This window comes from Ochotona curzoniae, unplaced genomic scaffold, assembly GCF_017591425.1.
Source record: "Ochotona curzoniae isolate NIBS_2020 unplaced genomic scaffold, NIBS_Ocur_1.0 scaffold_1037, whole genome shotgun sequence".
Taxonomy (NCBI): domain Eukaryota; kingdom Metazoa; phylum Chordata; class Mammalia; order Lagomorpha; family Ochotonidae; genus Ochotona; species Ochotona curzoniae.
Genome location: NW_024467083.1, coordinates 1871933 through 1892330, shown reverse-complemented (window position 1 = coordinate 1892330; position 20398 = coordinate 1871933). Strand labels below are relative to the sequence as shown.

At 41.1% G+C, this 20398-nt stretch overlaps 1 protein-coding gene across 1 annotated transcript; it reads left to right on the top strand.

The window, feature by feature from the left end:
* The first annotated feature begins 899 nt into the window (after positions 1-899).
* On the top strand, positions 900-20139 carry GBP1 (guanylate binding protein 1). The gene is made up of 11 exons (XM_040998903.1): positions 900-1035; positions 4232-4439; positions 9958-10085; positions 11581-11690; positions 12843-13039; positions 13597-13839; positions 15434-15714; positions 16339-16551; positions 17561-17663; positions 17885-18078; positions 19165-20139. The coding sequence occupies exons 2-11, from the start codon at positions 4250-4252 to the stop codon at positions 19279-19281; spliced, it is 1776 nt and encodes a 591-aa protein (XP_040854837.1). The 5' UTR covers positions 900-1035; positions 4232-4249; the 3' UTR covers positions 19282-20139.
* The last annotated feature ends 259 nt before the right edge of the window (positions 20140-20398 follow it).

The following is a 20398-nucleotide window of genomic DNA, read 5'->3' as shown; positions in this document are numbered from 1 at the left end:
TCTCTGACTACAGTGATAAGAAATTTAGTCTCTGCACTGTGACATTGAACAACACTAAACATATGATCTGGCCCTTCAGACACCAGTGTCTGTTCTTTCATTGGAGATACAGTGAGGAAAGAAAAGAAGAATATAGTCTAAAGACAGAGTTTAAAATTGTAAGCATAACTGTGTGATTTGCTTAGTTGATTGGAATGGGCAAAAATAATCTTATTTTCACTATAAAGTGGACAATTCCACTCTTTTCTTATGATTATACTCATTACTGAATTAAACACATAACACATTTTCCTGAAAAAAAAATTTATATGTAAAAACTGTTGTTTGCTCAATTAGTCACTCAGCAAACAGAGGCAGCATAGTGAGGTGGTTCAAGAAAATGGATACACAATCAGGACTCCCTGGGTTCAGATTATTTATAACCTCAGAGATTATTAAAGTTTGTGCCTTGATTTCTCCAAAGCCATAGGTAAATGTTTCTCACAGGATGAAAGACAGCACAAGCATGAGACATGGAGCATGTAATGATTACGCGTAGGGTGTGAGGTGTAAGAGCTGGGATTTCATCAATGTGCCACTCAGAAGCTCACTCAGCTTCTGTAATGGAATAGCCAGTCCCACCTGCATGGGGGTCAATCATTTCAGTAGACAAGGCATAAAAACATAATAGGAGAGCTCTGCATTCTAAGATTTTCAGAGTGACCCCCAATCAGGAAATAAATCCCCTTCTATTCAATATCTAATAGACATTTTTAAAATAGCAAATGGTCTGTAAATTTCTTCCAACAAAAACCAAATATGCATTAAGATCTGCCAAATCCTGTTCCTAGCACAATCTGAAAATTCTTGTCAGCAGTTGAGTCACTGCCTGCAGCAAGTGCTTTCACTTTCACATCACTTTAGGTCTCTGAGAGGTTAATTTTTTCTCCAGAAAGCGCCACAACAGTGGAGGGGTGAAATAAAAGTCCAGCAATCCAGTGAGAGACAGAGCAACGAAAGAAGCCACTTCCACCAGACTGAGCAGAGAAAGAACAGGTAAGAAAGCTTGTTGCTTCTTTCACAGCACCTTTTTCCTCCTCTAAAACAGCACAGGAGTGGGTAGAGTAGAATGAGTTTGTTCTCTGAGAAATGATCACAGTGGAGAAAGGCTGCCGCTGAGCTGGCTGTAGCAAGGACTATCAGATGAAATCCTGCGGTTCCCTGGGATCAGCACTCCACAGGGGGCCACTATTGTGCTCCTGGGGAGCTAGGGACCAGAGACCTGGGCTACCTGGAGGTGAACTGCATAAGGGCTATTTGTGACTTTATTGCCCCTGTCTGTGCTGATGAAGGATCCAGATGACCAGTGCTAGGGAGGGAGCTTGTTCAGTTCTCCTCCTAATGAAAAAGCTGCCTGTGAGTCACTTTTATGGCAGACATAGAGATGCAACCCACTGACTTGGTTAACAGACAAGATTCCCTGAAACCCAACGCAAGAGGAAGATTCTCTAACCACATATTTGAATTTGTTTTCAAAGTGATTTCTACCATTCAGAGGTTATAATCTTAGTGCCCCTAAATCCTTGTCCTTTCAAGTCACATGGGACCCACTACTTTGCCAGAAGACTTTTTAAAGAACCTCCTGTAATGCAATGCTAGAAACAAAATCAGTATACCTTGTCTTTCCTGGACCTCAAGCAATTTTGAAGTCCTCACAACCCACCCCTGCTCCCATGCTACTCAACCCACAGAGACTGCTTTATCCCATCTTTTCTCACTGGCCCACTTTCTCTTTCCCCTTTCCCTACTTTGCCATTTCATATCCCTCTCCCCTTCTTTTTTTTTTGTCTCTCTTGTCCTTCTAACACATATAAGCCTGAGAACTAAAGACTGCTGGCCAGAAATGAAGAATCTAATAGAATAATAGAGCATAATAACATAATATATAAAATATATAACATAATATTATATGTCTATTTTAGAATAATATATGATGTAGTATATACTATAACTATTTAATAGATAATATAATTAAATAGTCAAATAAAATATAGAAAATGTTAAATGTAAAATATCAGTAAATATTATAACATTGTGTTAGTATATAATATACAATAATAAAACAATATATGATAAAATAATATAAATAAGAAAATAAAGCTATCTTTGGATAGCTTTCTATTTAGATTTTTCCCCCAATTTTTTATTTATTTGAGCCACAGAACAGGACAGCAGGTTTCCATCCACTAACTCAATTCCCAAAAGCAGACAATAGCTGGAGGTAGGTGATTGCCAAAAGCAGAAACTGAAAATTCAATACAGATTTCCTGTGTGGATGGCAGAGACCCAACTATTTGAGCAATACCTGTTACCTCCCAGCTCGTGCGTTAACAAGAAGCTAGAGTCAGGAGCTGGAGCGTGGCCTCACACACAGATGTTCCAGTGTGGGACTCAGGAATCATACCTGCCCTCTTAACTGCGGGACTACTCCTGTGTCTAGGTGCTTGATCTGCAGAATGGTCTTTTAATCCTTGTTTCACAATCTTTTTAAAAACAGCGTTCAACATTTGTAACTGTGCTTGCCTAGAAACCTAATTTATTACAAACACAATGAACCTCAAATTCCAGGGACCCTGCCTTTCACCAACCTCTTCCAAGGATGTGGAAGGCAACCTAGCCATGCATTCACCTGGTCACATATTTTCATAAAATATGCCAAGACCAATACATAGGTTCTACATTCAGAATAGCAATGTGAAGATTCTAATGGTTCCTCATGCCAATGGAATAAAAAATAGTCATGGCAAAGAATAAGAAACCAATTAGAAATCTCGTGCATCATATAATGAAGCATTGACTCATGAGGGTCTTTATTCATCGTACGACCCAATGATTGAATTAATTAGCACTGAATTTTTGTTCAAAAGATTTGTCCACTTATTTAAAAGACTGAGTTACAGATACAAGGAGAAAGAAGAATGTTGGAAATCTTCCATCTGGTTCAGTCCCCAAATGGCCACAACAGCTGGGGCTGGACCAGATTAACACCAGGAACCTGAAACTGAAACTCTATCTGGGTTTCCCATGTGGATGTCAGAGACCCAACAACCTGAGTCATGTTCTGTTGCATTCCAAGGCACATTAGCAGAGAGTTGGGTCAAAAACAGAGCAGCTGAGACTAGAATAAGCATTCAAATAGGATGCTAATGTCATAGGCAGACGCTTAACCATCTGTACCACAAGGCTGGATCCAGCATTAAAACTCTTATATATAGTCAGAGTGCAAATAAGTTTTATTCTATTTTCCATCTTCCATCTAATATAGTTTTTTTAATGTATTTTTAGAGAGGCTGGTGTGATAGCTCAACAGGCTAACTCTCCACCTCCAAGTTCTGACATCCTACCTGGGGACCAATTTGTATCCTGGCTGCTCCACTTCCCTTCCAGATTTCTGCTTGTGGCCTAGGAAAAAGAGAGCATGGCCTAAAATCTTGGGACCAAGCACCTACGTGGGAGACCTGGAGAAAGCTCCTAGCTCCTGGTTTTGCATTGTCTGTGGTGGCCATTTAGGGAGTGAGCCCACAGATGGACCATAATTCTGTCTCCTTCTCTCTGTAAATCTCCCTTCCCAATAAAAAATAAGTGTGTGTGTGTGTGTGTATTTGCTGGAGGGAATGATCTAGAAAAAGGCAACATAGTAATAACATATATCCCATCTTTCCCCACATGTATGCAATAGCTAGGGTTGAGCCAGTCTAAATCCAGGACTCAGTGAAGGTCTATCTTGGGAAGCCAGGACCAAGAACTCAGTCTTGGTATCACTCATGGGTTTCAGGATCCCAGCTACATGAACCACCATCAGTTCCTCCCAGGGCCTGCACTGGCAGTAACTTGGAATCAGGAACCAGACACAGAAACTGAGCCCGGTATTCCACTGAGAGATGGCTTAACCAATAACTTAGCTGTTGAGCAAAATGCCCACTCCTATACTTTTAAAAAAGAATCCAAAGGAAATTTTTCAGCAAAGTCAAATACAAGATTTTGAGTTATGAGACAGGTAAAATGCTAATAATGATCTTTTTAAAATGAACTATTTTTGACAATATTTACATAAATACCAAAGATTCTATAGATATTCCCTCTATGCTATTGGCTCACATGGAACTCTTGGCCATGCTGTGGAATTGTATGAGTCTACTTTGTGAAGGCAAAAGATTGGAAAGTCTGATTTATTTCACTGCTTCCCTTGCAGACAAATTAATCTGGCAAGATGACCTCACAGATCCACATGCCAGGCCCCTTGTGCCTCATTGAAAACATTAATGGGCAACTGATGGTGAATCAGGAAGCCTTGAAGATCCTGTCTGCCATTAAGCAGCCTGTGGTGGTGGTGGCGATTGTTGGCCTCTACCGCACGGGCAAGTCCTACCTGATGAACAAGCTGGCTGGGAAGAAAAAGGGTGAGTGGTACCAACCAGAATCTGCCAAGTCACTGCACTCCACTCACATTGTCATTACCCAGTACGAGGAAGAGAGGAGAACAGGAAAGGGATGGGGGGAGGGGTGAACCTTGAAAGTCAGTTTTGGGACCACAGTTGGTCTTCATACCTAAACTCTGTTTCAGAAGATGAGAGTCGGCTAATTCTTCCTATGATGTTTGAGTTTTTCTTGCAAGAATCATAATTTATTCCTATCCTAGTAAGAGTGAGACAGTACTAATTAATGCATACATGATCCTATACACTAAATGTTCTTCAAGTGAAAAGTTTGTACAGATCTTTAAAAATTTTTGGATTTTTTCATCATTACTGTAAAGTGTGTGTGTGCCATAAAATTTAGCCCTGTGATCATATTAATGGTTCTAGTTCTGTGGTATTAAGTAAATTCTCACTGTTGAGCATCCAACTTCTCCATCTATCTCCACTACTTTTTCATCCTCTGAAACAGAAACTTTATATCCCCTAAACCATTGTTCCTTTTATGTGCACTCCTTAGCACTCTGCCTTCTGTCTCTATTTCTATTCTCTGGGAACTTCATGTAAGTAGAATCATGCATCTGTCCGTTTGTGACTGCTTATTTCATTTAGTATAATGTCTAGTTGGTTCATTAGTTGTCTCGACCTGTAGGACACAACACTCAAATCATTAGGGTGGACTGGGAATGCCAGGCTGCTACCCACTAGGCTGCTGGCCCATGAAACACACGGATACATGTACTTGGTGGAAAAGAGAGCCTCTTCTCTTTATTTTGCTCCTCATGTATATATAGCTTCTTCTCTAGGGGAGGAGGGAGAGAGGGGGAGTTCCTGGAAGTAACTGTCTTCATTGAAGCAGGGAAGGAACTAATCATCTATATTGAAACAGCAGAGAAACTAATTATTTGAACAGGAACAAGGATGGAGGTTCTATTCCACTTGCTTTACACAGGATTTTCTGGCCTAATATCCTGCTTGCTGTGGCCCTGCATGTCCAAGGCAGACTTTGCAATGCAACAGGTTGTCAGGTGTTTCAAGTCTAGGCCCATAAGTCTGTGGCTCCTAACAATTATTGTTGTAATTTGGTCAGTAGTCTTTCCCTTTTGACTGAATCATAGCATGTAAAGTACCAATTTTATTTACACATTCATCTTTCATGGACATTTGTGTTAGTTTTATCTTTTGACTATTGCAAATAATGTCGATGTGAACATAAGTGTACAGGTACCAATCCAGGTCCCTGTATTCATTTCTTTTGGATATATGCCCAGAAGTGGAATTGATAACTCAGAAGCAATTGTATTGTTAATTTTTTAAGAAATCACTACTACATTTTCCACAGGGACTGTACCATGCTGAGTTTCCAACAGGTATAAGCAAGTTATCTTGCTTCCGCAAGTCCTCACCAACAGTTTCCTATTTTGCATTTTAAAATTTTATTTATTTATTTAGTTAGTTACTTATTTACTTTGAATTTTATGGTACAATTCAATAGATTCTGGGATCCCGCCCTGAATTCCTCACCCCCAACTGATTTTCTTCATATTATTACAATAGTTCAGTCCTTCATAAAGAGTCATGATTCCATCAGTCTCTTATTTAAGTGGTACCAGCCCCTACACTGCTGGTACAGACAATGTCAGACAGTCCAGTCTCTTATTGCCTAGTTATGTCTAGTAGTTTTATTGGGAGTCCATCTTTGATTTGGAAGTAGGGTTGCATGTTCCATTATATCTTCACATCTGGATATGGTAGTCTCTATTACGCCATCACTATACATTCCTTTAGTGGAAAAGTCATGAAGTTAAAACAAACAACAAAAACAGAACAAAACAGCACCATGGAGTCAATAACACATGTCACTGAATAACCAACACATAGATGTTGAAAAGAAAACAAACGCCTCTTGTGTAAGATGATGCCACCACGTGATCCATGAGGCAGTAATGAATTTGACAAGAGAAAATAAACTATTTGGAAGAAATGAAAATGAAATAAAAAAAAAAAACATCAAAACACATGGGACGCAGCAAAAGCAATATGGAAAGGGTTATTGAACTTAAAATTTACGTGATGGCATCTGCCCACTGCCGCCATGTTGGTGCTCAGAGGTGTGGATATCTGAAACTCCAAGCCACTTGGCTGTTGCTGGGAGAACCCATGCAGAGCCAGGCTTCCTGCCAGGGATGCTAGCTGCCCATCCACCACTGCCAAGTGGTAGATGAATCCTGGGAGCTTGTGGGCAGCCAGTGCATCAATTTACCCAGGCGTCCCCCTCTGGCAGCCAGACGCCTGAGGCTGGAGTCTTGGAGGACTGAAATTATTGCCTAAGGACACCCATAGATAAAGCCACAGTACATGTAGGTGAGGAATAAATCCTGAGGGACAATCAACGACAGGGCCACTATTCTTGCAGATAAGCAAGGGGACTGAGACCTGGTGGTTTGAAGAGGAGAGACCAGAAGATATATGTGGGTCAGACTCATGCACCAGCACACATGGGAAACCAGAGTTTGGCTTGATGACATGGAACATTGCTGACCACCACATGCTGGCGCATACACAAAAGCGAGGGGTCTGTCTTTCAGGGCTAGATCTTAGCATCTGACAACGTTGGTACAGGGGACAGGTCACATTAGGTACGGTCATGACACTAACCAGCATGGGAGATAACCAAGTCTGGGGGTAGAGAACCACCAGTTCTGGGGGTAGATTCTGTGAGACATATATGGACCAAACCCTGTGCAAATGTAAGTCCCGCTGGTCAGCTCAAGAGTTGGGGTAGTAATTGACTGAGCTAGGTGTGACCATGGAACCTGCCAACACTCACAGGTGCTGGGGCTGAGAATATACTGGGCAGGTCCAAGCTGCAGTACCCACATGTGCATCCTAAAATAGGATATGGGGTAAGCTGGGCCACATCATTCACCAGCTCATGCTAGGCCAAGATAGAGTATCAGACTATGCCAGGCAAAGGCTGAGCACCAACTGACGTGTGAGATCTGGGTCTGGGAGTGGGCTGAGTAGCAGAACATGGGAAACTCTCTTAGTGGATCATAGCTCCCACTGGTAAAACATGGTCCAGGCCTAGAGGTCAGGCAGGTTGGGGAAAGCAGCTCCAATTGTTGGCTAGTGTGTGGGTTGGTTTTAGAAGAGGGCTGACCAGGCAGGGCCAAGCAAAACCTTAGCTCACTGGCAAATGTAGAAACCAGGTTGGAACACTGGTCATGCCAGGATAGGCTATCATGCCTACTGGTTTGCATGAGCCAGGGATGGGAGCAGACTGTGCAGGGCCAGGTCACAGCACTCATCAGCAGGAGTTGGGACTTGGGTTCAGGCCAGGTCAGGCCAGGCAATAGCATCCATGGCAAAGACCAAGACAGGAGCTGTGCCAAACTGGGTCAAAGCAACCATTGGCACTTGTGAGTTCTGTGGCTGGAAACAGGCCTAGTTGGAGAGCAAAGGGGACACCCTGGCCAGGTTCTGGTTCCCACTGATAAGTGCAAAGGCCACAGTGGTGGCTGCTGTCAAGTCTTGGCATGGTTGAAGTATTCCTTGGCACAAATGTAAACTGGGTCTGGGGTGTGCCAGACTGTTCTAGACTCCAGCAGCCACTCGTGCTTATAAGAACCAGGGTAGGTGTAGGAAGGGCTGGGCCAAGTCTGGGCCAAGTCTGAGCTGTGGCTGGGTATGGTTTGTGCTTGGCGTGGCTGTGACACTCAATGATAAAAACTGGAATGGGTGAAGGTTAATCAGGAAAGGCCACTGCTCCTGCTAAGACAGTAGGTGGATTAAGTAGAGCTGGAGCATGGACCCACTGGTGTGCATGAGATCTGGCATTAGGAAAGGTTCTGATGGAGAAGCTTGGTAAACTCCTCTGTCAGGACATAGTCCCTACAGGTGAGTGCAAGAAACATGACAAGGAGCAATCCAGACCAGGCCATGTAACGATACCCACTGGCATACATTTGGCACAGGGTGGGAGCATGCCACACTGGGCCAGTTCAAATCACCAGCTAGAGAATCCAAGCAGTACAATATAGTGTGAGCAAAGCCAGGTTGGGTCCCAACACGAGCCAGTTTACATGAGGGCCGGGACTGGGGGCTGGCTGGGCTGGGCTAGACTGTAGCCCCCACCAGCATGAGTTGAAATTGGGAGTGGGCCTGGCCCAGCCAGGCTACAGTGCCCACTGGCAAATGTCGAAGTGAGGTGGGCCATGCCAAACTGCACCACAACACCCACCAGCACACATGAGACCTAAGGAGGTAGGGGGCAAAGCCAGAAGGTGGGTTGCCTGGTGCTCTCCTGCTAGACCACCACTCCCAATGAAAAGCATGAGTTAGGATGGGAGCAGACCATGCCAGGCAGGGCTATAACACCTGTTGGCCACATGTGGGCTGGATTAGCGGAAATTCAGGCTGGGATGACTGTTCTTACTGGTATATGCATAACTCAGAGTTGTGTGTTGGTTTATTTCATGATACAATCATGGTTAAACACTATTATAACAAATGAATTTTTAAGATAAATGTTCATCTCCACTGTTGTTCCCATTGTCTTTGGTGCTTCTGTTGTGGATCCAGAATAAATTCCTTAATACTTAAACAGAGGAACCTTTATCACTTACATTTGTTTTAATACCCTAATGAGTAGATGTAGCCTGATTGCTCAGTTGCTACCTACTTACACTTAAAGTCAGTTTGTGTCATGTTTCTTCACTATATCTTGCAAAGATTTTTTATAATAAGCCACCAAAACTTTTTGCCTCTTTGCCCAACTCTTCATGTCTTGACACCAAGTTACCAACAAGTCTGCAGAGGCTAAAAATGGCTCACTCTCGGCATCTTCATTGGATCCAGGTTTGCCTTTAACTTTCAAAGGGAAAAGGCTGAACATCTTATTTTCCTGATCTGACTGTTCATGGTTAGTTAGTGTATTGAAAGGCAACTGATTTCTACACATTGATATTGAATACTAAACTGTTCCTGAGTACATTGGTTAGTTCTGATAGGGTTTTGTGGACTATTTAACATTTTCTACCAATTAGGTCAAGTCTTCCGCTAACAAAAAAATTAATGTTTCCCTTTCTGATTTGTATGTCTTCTATTCCATTTTCTTATCAAATTTCCTATTTGCTTCCAGTACTATGTTGAAGAACATGGTGGATGAGAGTATTATTAAGTTTGATCTCAGAGAAAAGAATTAAGCTTTTTTATCATTGAGTGCAATGTGAATTTTGCAAGTAAGACATTTGTACATTATGTTCATTTATTTCTACTTCTGGCTTATTGATTTTTTATTGTTTTGATACTTTTTTTATTGATTGGGCTGAGTTTTTATACGTTGGGTTTCCCCATTTTCCTTTTGCTCTGGTTATCATATGAAGCAGCAGTACTGGTTATGGATATGCTTCTCTCAATGAGGCTAACTTTTATCCTGACTCCCAAAACTGCCTGCTCATCAACCTCCAACTTGCCCTCTGATACCCTCTCACCTCTGCAGGCTTCTCTCTGGGTTCCACAGTGCAGTCTCACACCAAGGGCATCTGGATGTGGTGTGTGCCACACCCCAAGAAATCAGACTGCACCCTGGTTCTGCTTGACACCGAAGGCCTGGGAGATGTAGAGAAGGTAAGGATGGGCCATCTGTCTTGGTAATCCCTGCTGAATATCCTCTATGATATGTAGTTATTCTTTTAAAAAGTGTTGCAATTGGCCATCATGAATCTTCTTGTTTCTTTTATTCTGTGTAAGGATTGGTGTAGCAATTGGAGTTAAGGACACTATTCAGAGGCAGAATCCTAGCAAGAGTTATGGTGGTCAGTAGAAAGTGCCTCAGGTCCAGCGGAGTAGCCTAGTGGCTGAAGTTACCACCTTGTATGAACCAGGATCCAATATGGGCACAGGTTCATATCCCACATGTCCACATCCCATCCAGCTCCCAGTTTGTGGCCTGTGAAAGCAGTAGAGGATGGTCCAAAGTTTTGGGACCCTACTCCTGTGTGGGAGACATGGAAAATCAGTTTGTCTCTGGCCATTGAGACCACTTGAAGAGTGAACATGCAGATGGAAGATTTTCCTCTCTCTCTTTATGTAAGTCTAATTTTCTAAAAAATAAACATTTCTAAAACAAAAACAAAAAAAAACATAATTTTTTTTAAAATAAAGAATCCTAACTATAAACAAAGGTCGTAAACAAAGCAAATCAACCCAGATGCCAAAAATAACACAAAAACTCAGTATCCTGCTCAACAGAGACCTTCAGTTAAGGATTTGACTTGCACTCTGTGATTAAACATAAACCATCCCACTAATTCAGTGGCCTGCGCAAGTTGACTTCTTTAGTCTTAGCTTTCTAATCTGTAAAATGGAAGCAGCATATCTATATTTGCCTCACAGTGTTATTTTGGATATTATATACCATGAGCAAAGTGTTAGATGCCTAAGGATTGCACAATAAAATAGCTACAAATATTATAAAATTTATTTAAATCATTTTTATTATTCAAATGTAAAATTATAAATGTTAGTTGTGTTTTAGGCCATTGAATGCTTTTTTCGGTAATTATCTGATAATAAGTATCAGGGTCTTATAAGAATAAATATAAGCCAAAAATACTAGTTAAAAAAAAATTCAGAGCTCAAGTAACAAACTTTTTTTTCTTAAATTTGGGTTCCTTTTCTATACAATCTTTTAAAAATGTTTCCTTTTATTGTATTTAAAGATTTATTTTATTTACTTGAAAGAAAGAGTTACAGGGAGGGAGAGAAAGGGGAGGTCGTCCATCCCTTGGTTCACTTCCCAGTGGCTACAATGGCCAGGGCTGGACCAGGCTGATTCCCAGAGCAGGAGGTTCTTCCATGTCTCCCACACAAGTGTAGGGGCACAAGCACTTGGGTTATCTTCTGCAACTTTCTCAAGCATATTAACTTGGAGTCAGATTGGAAATAGAACAACCAGACCCGAACTGACTTGCACGTGGTAGCTTAACCATTTATGCCACAATGCTCTCCACCACTTAGACATAGTCAAAAAATAATAATTAGAGCAACGTACTTTATTGCAGATAGGTAAAGTGCCACGTGAATGAAACTGTTCTTGACTCAAATGTGTCCTGACTTGCAGGGCGACAACCAGAATGACTCCTGGATCTTCGCCCTGGCAATCCTCCTGAGTAGCACCATCGTTTACAATAGTATGGGGACCATCAACCAACAGGCCATGGACCAACTGCAGTATCCTTCTTATGATCCAGATTAATATCATTGTCACACAGAAGACTTGCACTCAGCTGTCAATTTTTGGAGCAAACACACACATAAACACACATGTCATAGAGCAGGTATACGGTGCAGTAATTAAGCCCTATCTCATAATGTCCACAACTCATATCTGAATACCAAGTTTCACATCTGAATCTTCTGCTTCTGAGCCAAATTCATCCTAATTCACCTTAGAAATAATATGTGACAGGCAACTAGTTAGTTATGCAAAACTGGAAACCACAAACCATCATACCTGGCTCTCCCACAGACCTAAACTCTGTGTACCCTGCTATTGGTCAATAAAGCTGCCCCTTCCCAGGATTCTTTCCATCACCAGAGACTTGGCTGTGGAGGAAGGGGTGCAGACACCATTAAATCGAAGAGGAAGTGGGTTTCAATTTTTATTCAGTTGCTTGCATGCATAAAGAATTCTTAATTTTATTCAGACAGCACATACACACAAGTGTGAACATGAGTTGCCACATACTGAGAGATAAGCATCATGAGTTTGAAGTGGGCCCAAAAGAGAAAGGGAGTCAAAGAAGGGAAGAGGAGAGAGAGACAGAGAAATAAGGGAGGTGAGTTCTTTCTAAATGTGAGTTCTTTCCATTTTAAGGAGCGTTTTACTTGGAGCTGCCCCACGTCCTCAGGTCCCAGGTGAAGGAGATATGAACCAAGCAAGGAGCCAGTGTGATTTTCAGGCAGGAGGGTACAGGGGACAACCAGCGGAGTGGGCCTTGTGGCTTCTAGCCTCACAGACCTATCTGCCTATCCCATATCAGAAGCAACAGATGCTAGCTCAAGTACCTGAGTCCCTGTGCTCCACACGGCAGGTCTGGAAGGAATTCCTTGGCCCTGGCTTCAGCTTGGACCATCCTTCCTTCGCTCTCTCTGTTCCTCCCTTCAGTTTTTCCCTTCATCTCTTTCTGTCTCTCTGTCCTCCAAATAAATTACTAATAATTTTTTTAAATAAATTCAAGTTCAGGGGAAAGATCCATATACTTACTGAAAAGCTGAAACCTAGATGAGAACAACACCCCAGTGAAGACTTGGAAAGTTGTGGAGCTAATACAAGATGGGGACACTCTTGTCTTCACAAGTTTTCCTTAGTTAACTACTCAGCTATGTGACTGAACTGACAGATCGCATCAGATCGAAAGCCTCACCTGAAGCAAGTGAGGTTGAGGACTCAGCTGAGTTTGTGAGTTTCTTCCCAGACTTTGTGTGGACACTGAGAGATTTTTCCCTGGACTTGGAAGTAGATGGACAAGTCATCACAGCTGACCAATACCTGGAGAATTCACTAAAGCTGAAGCATGGTAATGGACTGATGGCCAGAAAAAAATGGGAGTGATAGATTATCACTCATTATTGTTTTGAGTTTCCTTATATTTACAATTTTTTTCCTTCAGCTAGCTATTCCAAACAAGTAATACTTTTTTCATGTCTCAATTATCAATTTGATTTTTAATTATTTTCTCCCTCTTCTAAGAACAAGTTTCTTTGTATTTCACAAACTTTATCTCCTTACTTACGATTTGTGATTCTGTGTTATCAGGATACCACAGAGTAGCATGGATGCATGCATTTGAAGAAAATAATGAAAGCAACAACATAATACTTGCCCAAGTATCAGTCAGTGACACCATGCGAGCAAATAGCTATCAATACAACACTGCCAATTTTTTAATAAGGCTCACTAGAATAATGTTATACCCATCATTTATATACCACTTATGACTTATCATGTCATAATAATTGAGTAGACTACTTGAAGAAAGACCACCTAATTCAAAGGCCTAAAGGAAAAACTGTTTGCCTATTCACAGAAAATTTGCAAATACTTACATTAGGTAAATTCTTTTATGTCCCCTAGGTACTGGTGAAAAAATTAAAAATTTTAATCTACCACGATTCTGTATCCGGACATTCTTCCCCAAGAAGAAATGCTTTGTCTTCGACAGACCCACCCACAGGAAGAGGCTTGGCCAACTTGAGACACTACATGATGATGAATTAGATCCTGAATTTGTGAGACAAGTGACAGAGTTCTGTGCTTATATCTTCGACTATTCCAAGATTAAAACTCTCTCAGGAGGCATCAAGATCGATGGCCCTCGTAAGCCTCCCTTATTGTCCTTCTGTTATTAGAGCTAAGGAGCATGATAAAACATTTAGCCAGTTTCAGCTTTTTTTTTATTTATTTTTAATTTTTTTCTTTATTTTAATTTTTTTATTTTTTTCTTTACAGTTATAGCTTTTAGAATTGCAAATCTACCACTGTTCTTGTGTTAAATTTAGGATGTGACTGGCATTTTTTTAATCTATTTATTTTCTTTTTTTCAAAAGATTTATTGATTTTTATTACAAAGTTAGACATACAGAGAGGAGGAGAGACAGAGAGGAAGATCTTCCCTCCCGATGATTCACTCCCCAACTCACCGCAACGGCCACTGCTGCGCCGATCCGAAGCCGGGAACCAGGAACCTCTTCCGAGTCTCCCACGCGGGTGCAGGGTCCCAAGGCTTTGGGCCATCCTCAACTGCTTTCCCAGGCCACAAGCAGGGAGCAGGATGGGAAGTGGAGCTGCCGGGACTAGAACCGGTGCCCATATGGGATCCTGGTGCATTCAAGTCAAGGACTTTAGCCGCTAGGCCACACTGCTGGGCCTGATCTATTTATTTTCATTGGAAAGGCAGATTTGCAGAGAAAACAAGAGACAAAGAGAAAGATCTTTCATCTGTTGGTTCATTCCCCAAATGACAGAACAAACAAAGCTGAGCTAATATGAGGCCAGGAGCCACAAGCTTCCTCTGGGTCTCCCGCGCAGGTGCAGGATCCCAGACACTCGGGCCATCCTTCACTATCATCCAAGGGGACAAGCAGTTTTCTGGATGGGAAGGGGAGCAGCCAAGACATGAACTGGAGCCCACATGGGATACTGCCATTTGAAAGTGCAGGATTAGCCAGTTTAGCCATTGTGCTGGGCCCCCGTCCCTGGCATTTCTAATAGACTTTCTTGTTAAAATATCTGGATAGAAAAGACAGAAAAGACAAATAGAAAGATTTATTGCTCAAAATTTTCCTAGTCAACTGGGCCTGCACTATTCAGTCTGACACCCACTAGACATTTGTGTCTATTTAAATTCATAGGCAGACAAATTAAAATGAAAGAAATTTTAAGATTCAGATCACATGGCTCTATTTCATACCTACGTGTGTCTTTTGACAACTGTATTACATGGCGTATAGAACACTCCTGTCATTAACAGAACGATCTCTTGACAATGCTATTCCAGGAACAAGGGATCGTGATAGTGTTAATTATTTCAAAAATGCTTTACTATGTTCAGAGGTGATGATACAAACATACATGAAAGAGGAATGCTTCCTGCCATAATGATGCGTGAGGTTAAAATGCATGTGAATAGTCAATAAGCACAGGTCTATATAACTAGAAACCAGATCCACTACCTTTGGTATGAATACAGTAAATATCATTCAAGAATCTTGAGAAGCAGAAGGGTCAAATTAAGAAAATCTGGGGCAGAGGCAATAATTCTGCATTTCTAGCAAGCTTCTAGGCAGTACTATGGATATTGATTGGCACTCTGAGGCAAATGGGTAGGAAGTGGAATGCACAGAAGTACACAATATCAACATTTTCTTCACTGAACCTGCAGCAAACATCATCAACTGTGCTTTATTTGTAGGTCTAGAGAACCTGGTACTGACATACGTCAATGCCATCAGCAGTGGAGATCTGCCCTGCATGGAGAACGCAGTGTTGGCCTTGGCCCAGATAGAGAACTCAGCTGCAGTGCAAAAGGCCATTGCCCACTATGACCAGCAGATGAGCCAGAAGGTGAAGCTGCCCACAGACACCCTCCAGGAGCTGCTGGACCTGCACAGGATCACTGAGAGAGAAGCCATTGATGTCTTCATAAAGAATTCCTTCAAAGATGTTGACCATTTATTTCAGAAAGATTTAGCGGTAACTTTCTCTCAAGTTTGTATGGATTTAGGTTTAGGCAAAGTACTGTTAGGAAATGAAATGAGTTCTTTAGAGAGGCAATCATCATTAAGTTATAAAATGGTAGTAATTACCTACTGATAAGCATAATAATCAGATAATAACTTTGTTTTTATAGACATCAGGTTTTGAAACATTTTCTTTCATGCATAAACTAATAATCCTTCCCTTAATTGAATTCAGTGTATGTATTAATCAAAATCCCTAAGCAAATAACGTGACCTTATTATCAGACTATCTTGAATGTCTAACCAAGACCATAGAAAATTTTAGTTGTAATTCTCTTTAGCAGCCTTATGCTGAACCACATTTGTTCCATTTACAATCGTTGGTCCAGTCTGAAAAAGTTGGACTTTATTTCCCAAGATATCACAGGTAGCTAGCAGTCTCTACTGTGAACTTCACCTACAAGGAAAAATGCATTTTAGTAGAGAATTGGGATCAGAAGGAAGAACAGAGCCCTGAGGTTGTGCCCATCATACTCTAAGGCAAATAGTCCTTTGTCAAAAAAAAAAGTACTTTTGAAATTCTGAGCTCAAGCTAATCTCTGTTTCATACTTTTTATTTCCTGTTTTTCCATGAAAGGCCCAGCTAGAAAAGAGGCAGAATGACTTTGTAAATCAAAATATGAAAGCATCATCAGATCGCTGCTCAGCATTGCTTCAGGATATTTTCCAACCACTAGAAGAAAGTATGAAGCAAGGAGTCTTTTCTAAGCCGAGGGGCTATCGTCTTTTGATTCAGAAGATCCAAGACCTGAAAGAACAATACTATCAGGAACCAGGGAAGGGGACACAGGTAGCTATGACTTACTCTTTCATTCTCGAAAGCTGTTTGCATGCGTCCTTAAAACGTTTAAGTGACCAAGTATAATTGCAAACAGTACTGCATTACAGTCTACCTAACATTCATCCTCTTATTCTATAACACGTGCGAGGATCCTGTTTTGTCAGATATGTATTTGTCAGATATTCGTTAAAGAGCAATCAATTAACAATAGACATATAAACTGAACTATCAGATTAACACTAAAACTATTATAAACATCCAGTATTACAACTGGATTTATGTATATGTGTGTAAGTTTTGCAAGGAGATAAACCCAGTGACATGGTAATTCATCAGTTTGAGCTTGAAATGTCATTAAATGCCAGCTGAACTTTTTGGTTATGGTCTGAAAAAGCGTTAGAGGATGGCCCGTGGCCATAGGACTCTGTTCCTACTAGGGATGCTGGAGAGAAACTCCAGCCATCGGCACAGCTCTAGTTATTATGGTGATTTGGAAAGTAAACCAATGAACATCTTTCTCTATGCATCTCTCTCTATAAAATCTGCCATTTTAATAGAAAAATAAACAAATCTTAAAACAATAAAAAGGCCAGCTAGATCCAAGATTTTCAACATCATCAGTCTTTCTATCCATTGCTGTTTTCCATTTCACTCATGCCGCACTGCCTGCCCACCTCCTCCAATTCCTACAATGATCTGCTTTCTCTGCAATGTCTTCATTCTCTCAGCAAACTCTCCCATGGGACCACAGCACCAACAGCACCAAACTTAGAGCACTTATTCTGAAAGTGCAAGTCTCCTTTCTCCTATATCAGCTCCCTATTAGGAACTCTGCTTAGGGAGGTGCAGTAATAATTGATTGTCCATCTTAGAGTCTGTGTCTGCCCCTATGAAAACGAATCCTGAATACTGAATTCACAAAGGCCATGAGAAATAATTCCTAAAGGAAAAAGTACAGAGCAACTGAAAGAAAAGCTTACAGACAATTCCTATGCCAACTCTTCCTCTGAATTTTAAGGCTGAAGAGACACTGCAAAAGTACCTGAAGTCCAAGGAATCTGCTATTGATGCAATTCTCCAGACAGACCAGACCCTCACAGAAAAAGAAAAGGAAATAGAAGGTGAGTGGCTCAAGAGTGGAAATACTTACATAATCTCTTAAAAGTTTAAATAACCTGGCATGTTTAAACTGGAGAAGGAAAACAAAGGTGCGTCAATCAAACCTGAAACTGAGATCTTATGAGAGCCTATCCAGTCAGCAGCCATGATAAATGGAAGTGTACAGGGAAGAGGGGGTCAGCAGGGTAACCCAAGTACATTTTTCCTTCCTTTCCCTTTGCAGTGGAACGTGTGAAAGCTGAGGCTGCAGAGGCTAACGCAAAAATGTTGGAGGAGATGCAGAATCAGACTCAGCAGTTGATGGAACAGAAAGAGAAGAGTTATCAAGAACATGTGAAACAGTTGACTGAAAAGATGGAGAAGGACCGAATCCAGATGCAGCAAGAGCAGGAAAGGACTCTTGCCCTCAAACTTAAGGTACTCATGGTGCCATCTTGAGGTTTCTGTTTTCTGTTGTCTTTTCTTCTTGACCACAAAGATAGTATAGCAAGGGTGTGGCAAGAACAAGCCCCAAGACACACTGTGTTTGCTCACTTGCACTTTGCAATGCATTTCAGGCTTCCTGGGCTGCCTGTGCCAATGTCTGTCTTCTGAGATGCTGATTAACATCTGTGCCATATCCATGACTCTATGGGATGACTAATGTGTCCATTAGTTAACAGTAGCCTTTATCTGTAAGACATCATGAAAGGTCCCATCTGCATGCCCATCTCTTGCTGAATCCTATTAAAGCAAAGACAGTATTCCTATTATCAGGAAAGCACACAGAGGTTCAGAGAAGGCTAACTAATTTCCTAATGCTATAGTCGGTAAAATGCCCACCATTTAGTGAAGTCCACAGTAACAAGGTGTGCTTGTTGTTGTGGCGGTTGTGGTTGTTTTACTCACACCTGGTGAGACTTTCACTCCACAGGAACTTTCTGAGCAGGTATCCTAGGTTTTCACACCTGTGCACATCTGCACTGCCCACATGCTGTCTGTGTTGTGCAGGGAGTCATGTAAAGAAATAAGTGTGGTCATGCTGGGATGCTGCCTTTCTTGCCTATCTCCTACCAACCCTGCCACCACCTTGGAGAGAGTTAGACAAATTTCCTGATTCAAGATCAGATGCTTCATCAGATTTTGGGAATCCTTTATCTCAGTGTTACATACAGACATGAAAGCATGTATGTAAGTGGATTTGTAAGACTTCTGTCATACATAAGATTTGAAGCTAAACACCTGTTTGAGATTTCCTACTAATGTTGTGTATGATGAATAGGGTGAAAAGCTGATTAGTAATTGAGATCCACCAGTGTATCATGAGGTGTAGCTGAAACTGTCTTAGCTAATGGACACTCAGAAGTAATTACAGAGTTCACATGCCCAAGTGTAAAGTATAGTGATCATGAAGAGTAGGGAAAGGCTCTAGAAGAAATTAATTAGTAAGCATCAATGTATGTAAAAACCATAAGGGGATTTGCTTAAAATGAAGTGTATTCTGTTTCTATTTTCACTTTTTAGGAACAAGAGCAACTAATGAAGGAAGGATTCCAAAAGGAGAGCAGATTACTTAATGATCAGATACAGAGTCTTCGCCAGCAGATGCAAAAGCCAAAGTCAGGCTGTGTTATCATCTAAGGACTTTGAGGATCAATCTTTCCTATGACTGTTACCCACTGCATTCCTGAAGCCTTTAGACATTTAGAACAAATGTTGCTTCATTTCACAGGTGTTACTAGGCCTTGAAGCAGAACACCAAAAACAAACATATGCAAGTATGATCATTGAAATCATATTCTTCTTCCAAAAAATATAGTAAATTGTTTAACAAAGAATGATTTTACCTCACCAACAATACAGGAGGAATTTTGAGTATAACTCAGGAGAAATATATCATTCCAGTTGAAAATAAATAGATAACGCTTACTTATATTTGAGCAAAGTCTCAGGTAAAAGTCTTGGGTGAAATTAGACATCAGTTTGGACAACTTTATCATTGTCCCAGAGTAAAGGATTGTTCTCTTATTTCCTTGTGAAGATAATGTATAATGTTTGAGCAATAAGGTATTCTCCAGGCAGGGCAGTGCATAATCAACACTGATGGATTCCATGTCAAAGTGAATACTTTATATGTGCTCCAGAATCTCAGTATAATCGCCATAGCAAGATGGAGAAATCATCAACATGAAAGGGAATTGGGTCACATAAGATAACAAAGTAACTTTCCCTTGCTCTGCTCATCCAAACTGTAACTTGTCTCTCTTTCTCTTTGTATTCTTTCAAGTAAAATGAATAAGTTTTAAAAAAAAAAAAGAATGAAGCAGTTCATATTAGTAGGCAAAAGAATAACCTTTGAAAAAATTCACAGTGATTTCCAAAAAGCTCTTCAATCTAATACATGAATTTAGTTATACATAAAGGTGTGAAGTTGGGCCCAGCTCAATGGCTCAATGGTTAAATCCTCACCTTGCATGGGCCAGGATCACTAATGGGTGCTGATTCATATTTTGGTCATTCCACTTCCCGTTGAGCTCCCTGCTTGTGGCCTATGAAGGCAATGGGGAATGACCCAAGGCCTTGGGATCCTGCACCCATGTGGGAATCCTGGACGAGGCTTCTGGTTTCAGATCGGCTCTGCTCTAGCCATTGCAACCATTTGGGGAGTGAATTGGCAGACATGGGATGTTTCTCTATGTTTTCTATCTGTGTATCTGCCTACAATAAGAAAGAACAACATAGTAATTTAATGTGTGAT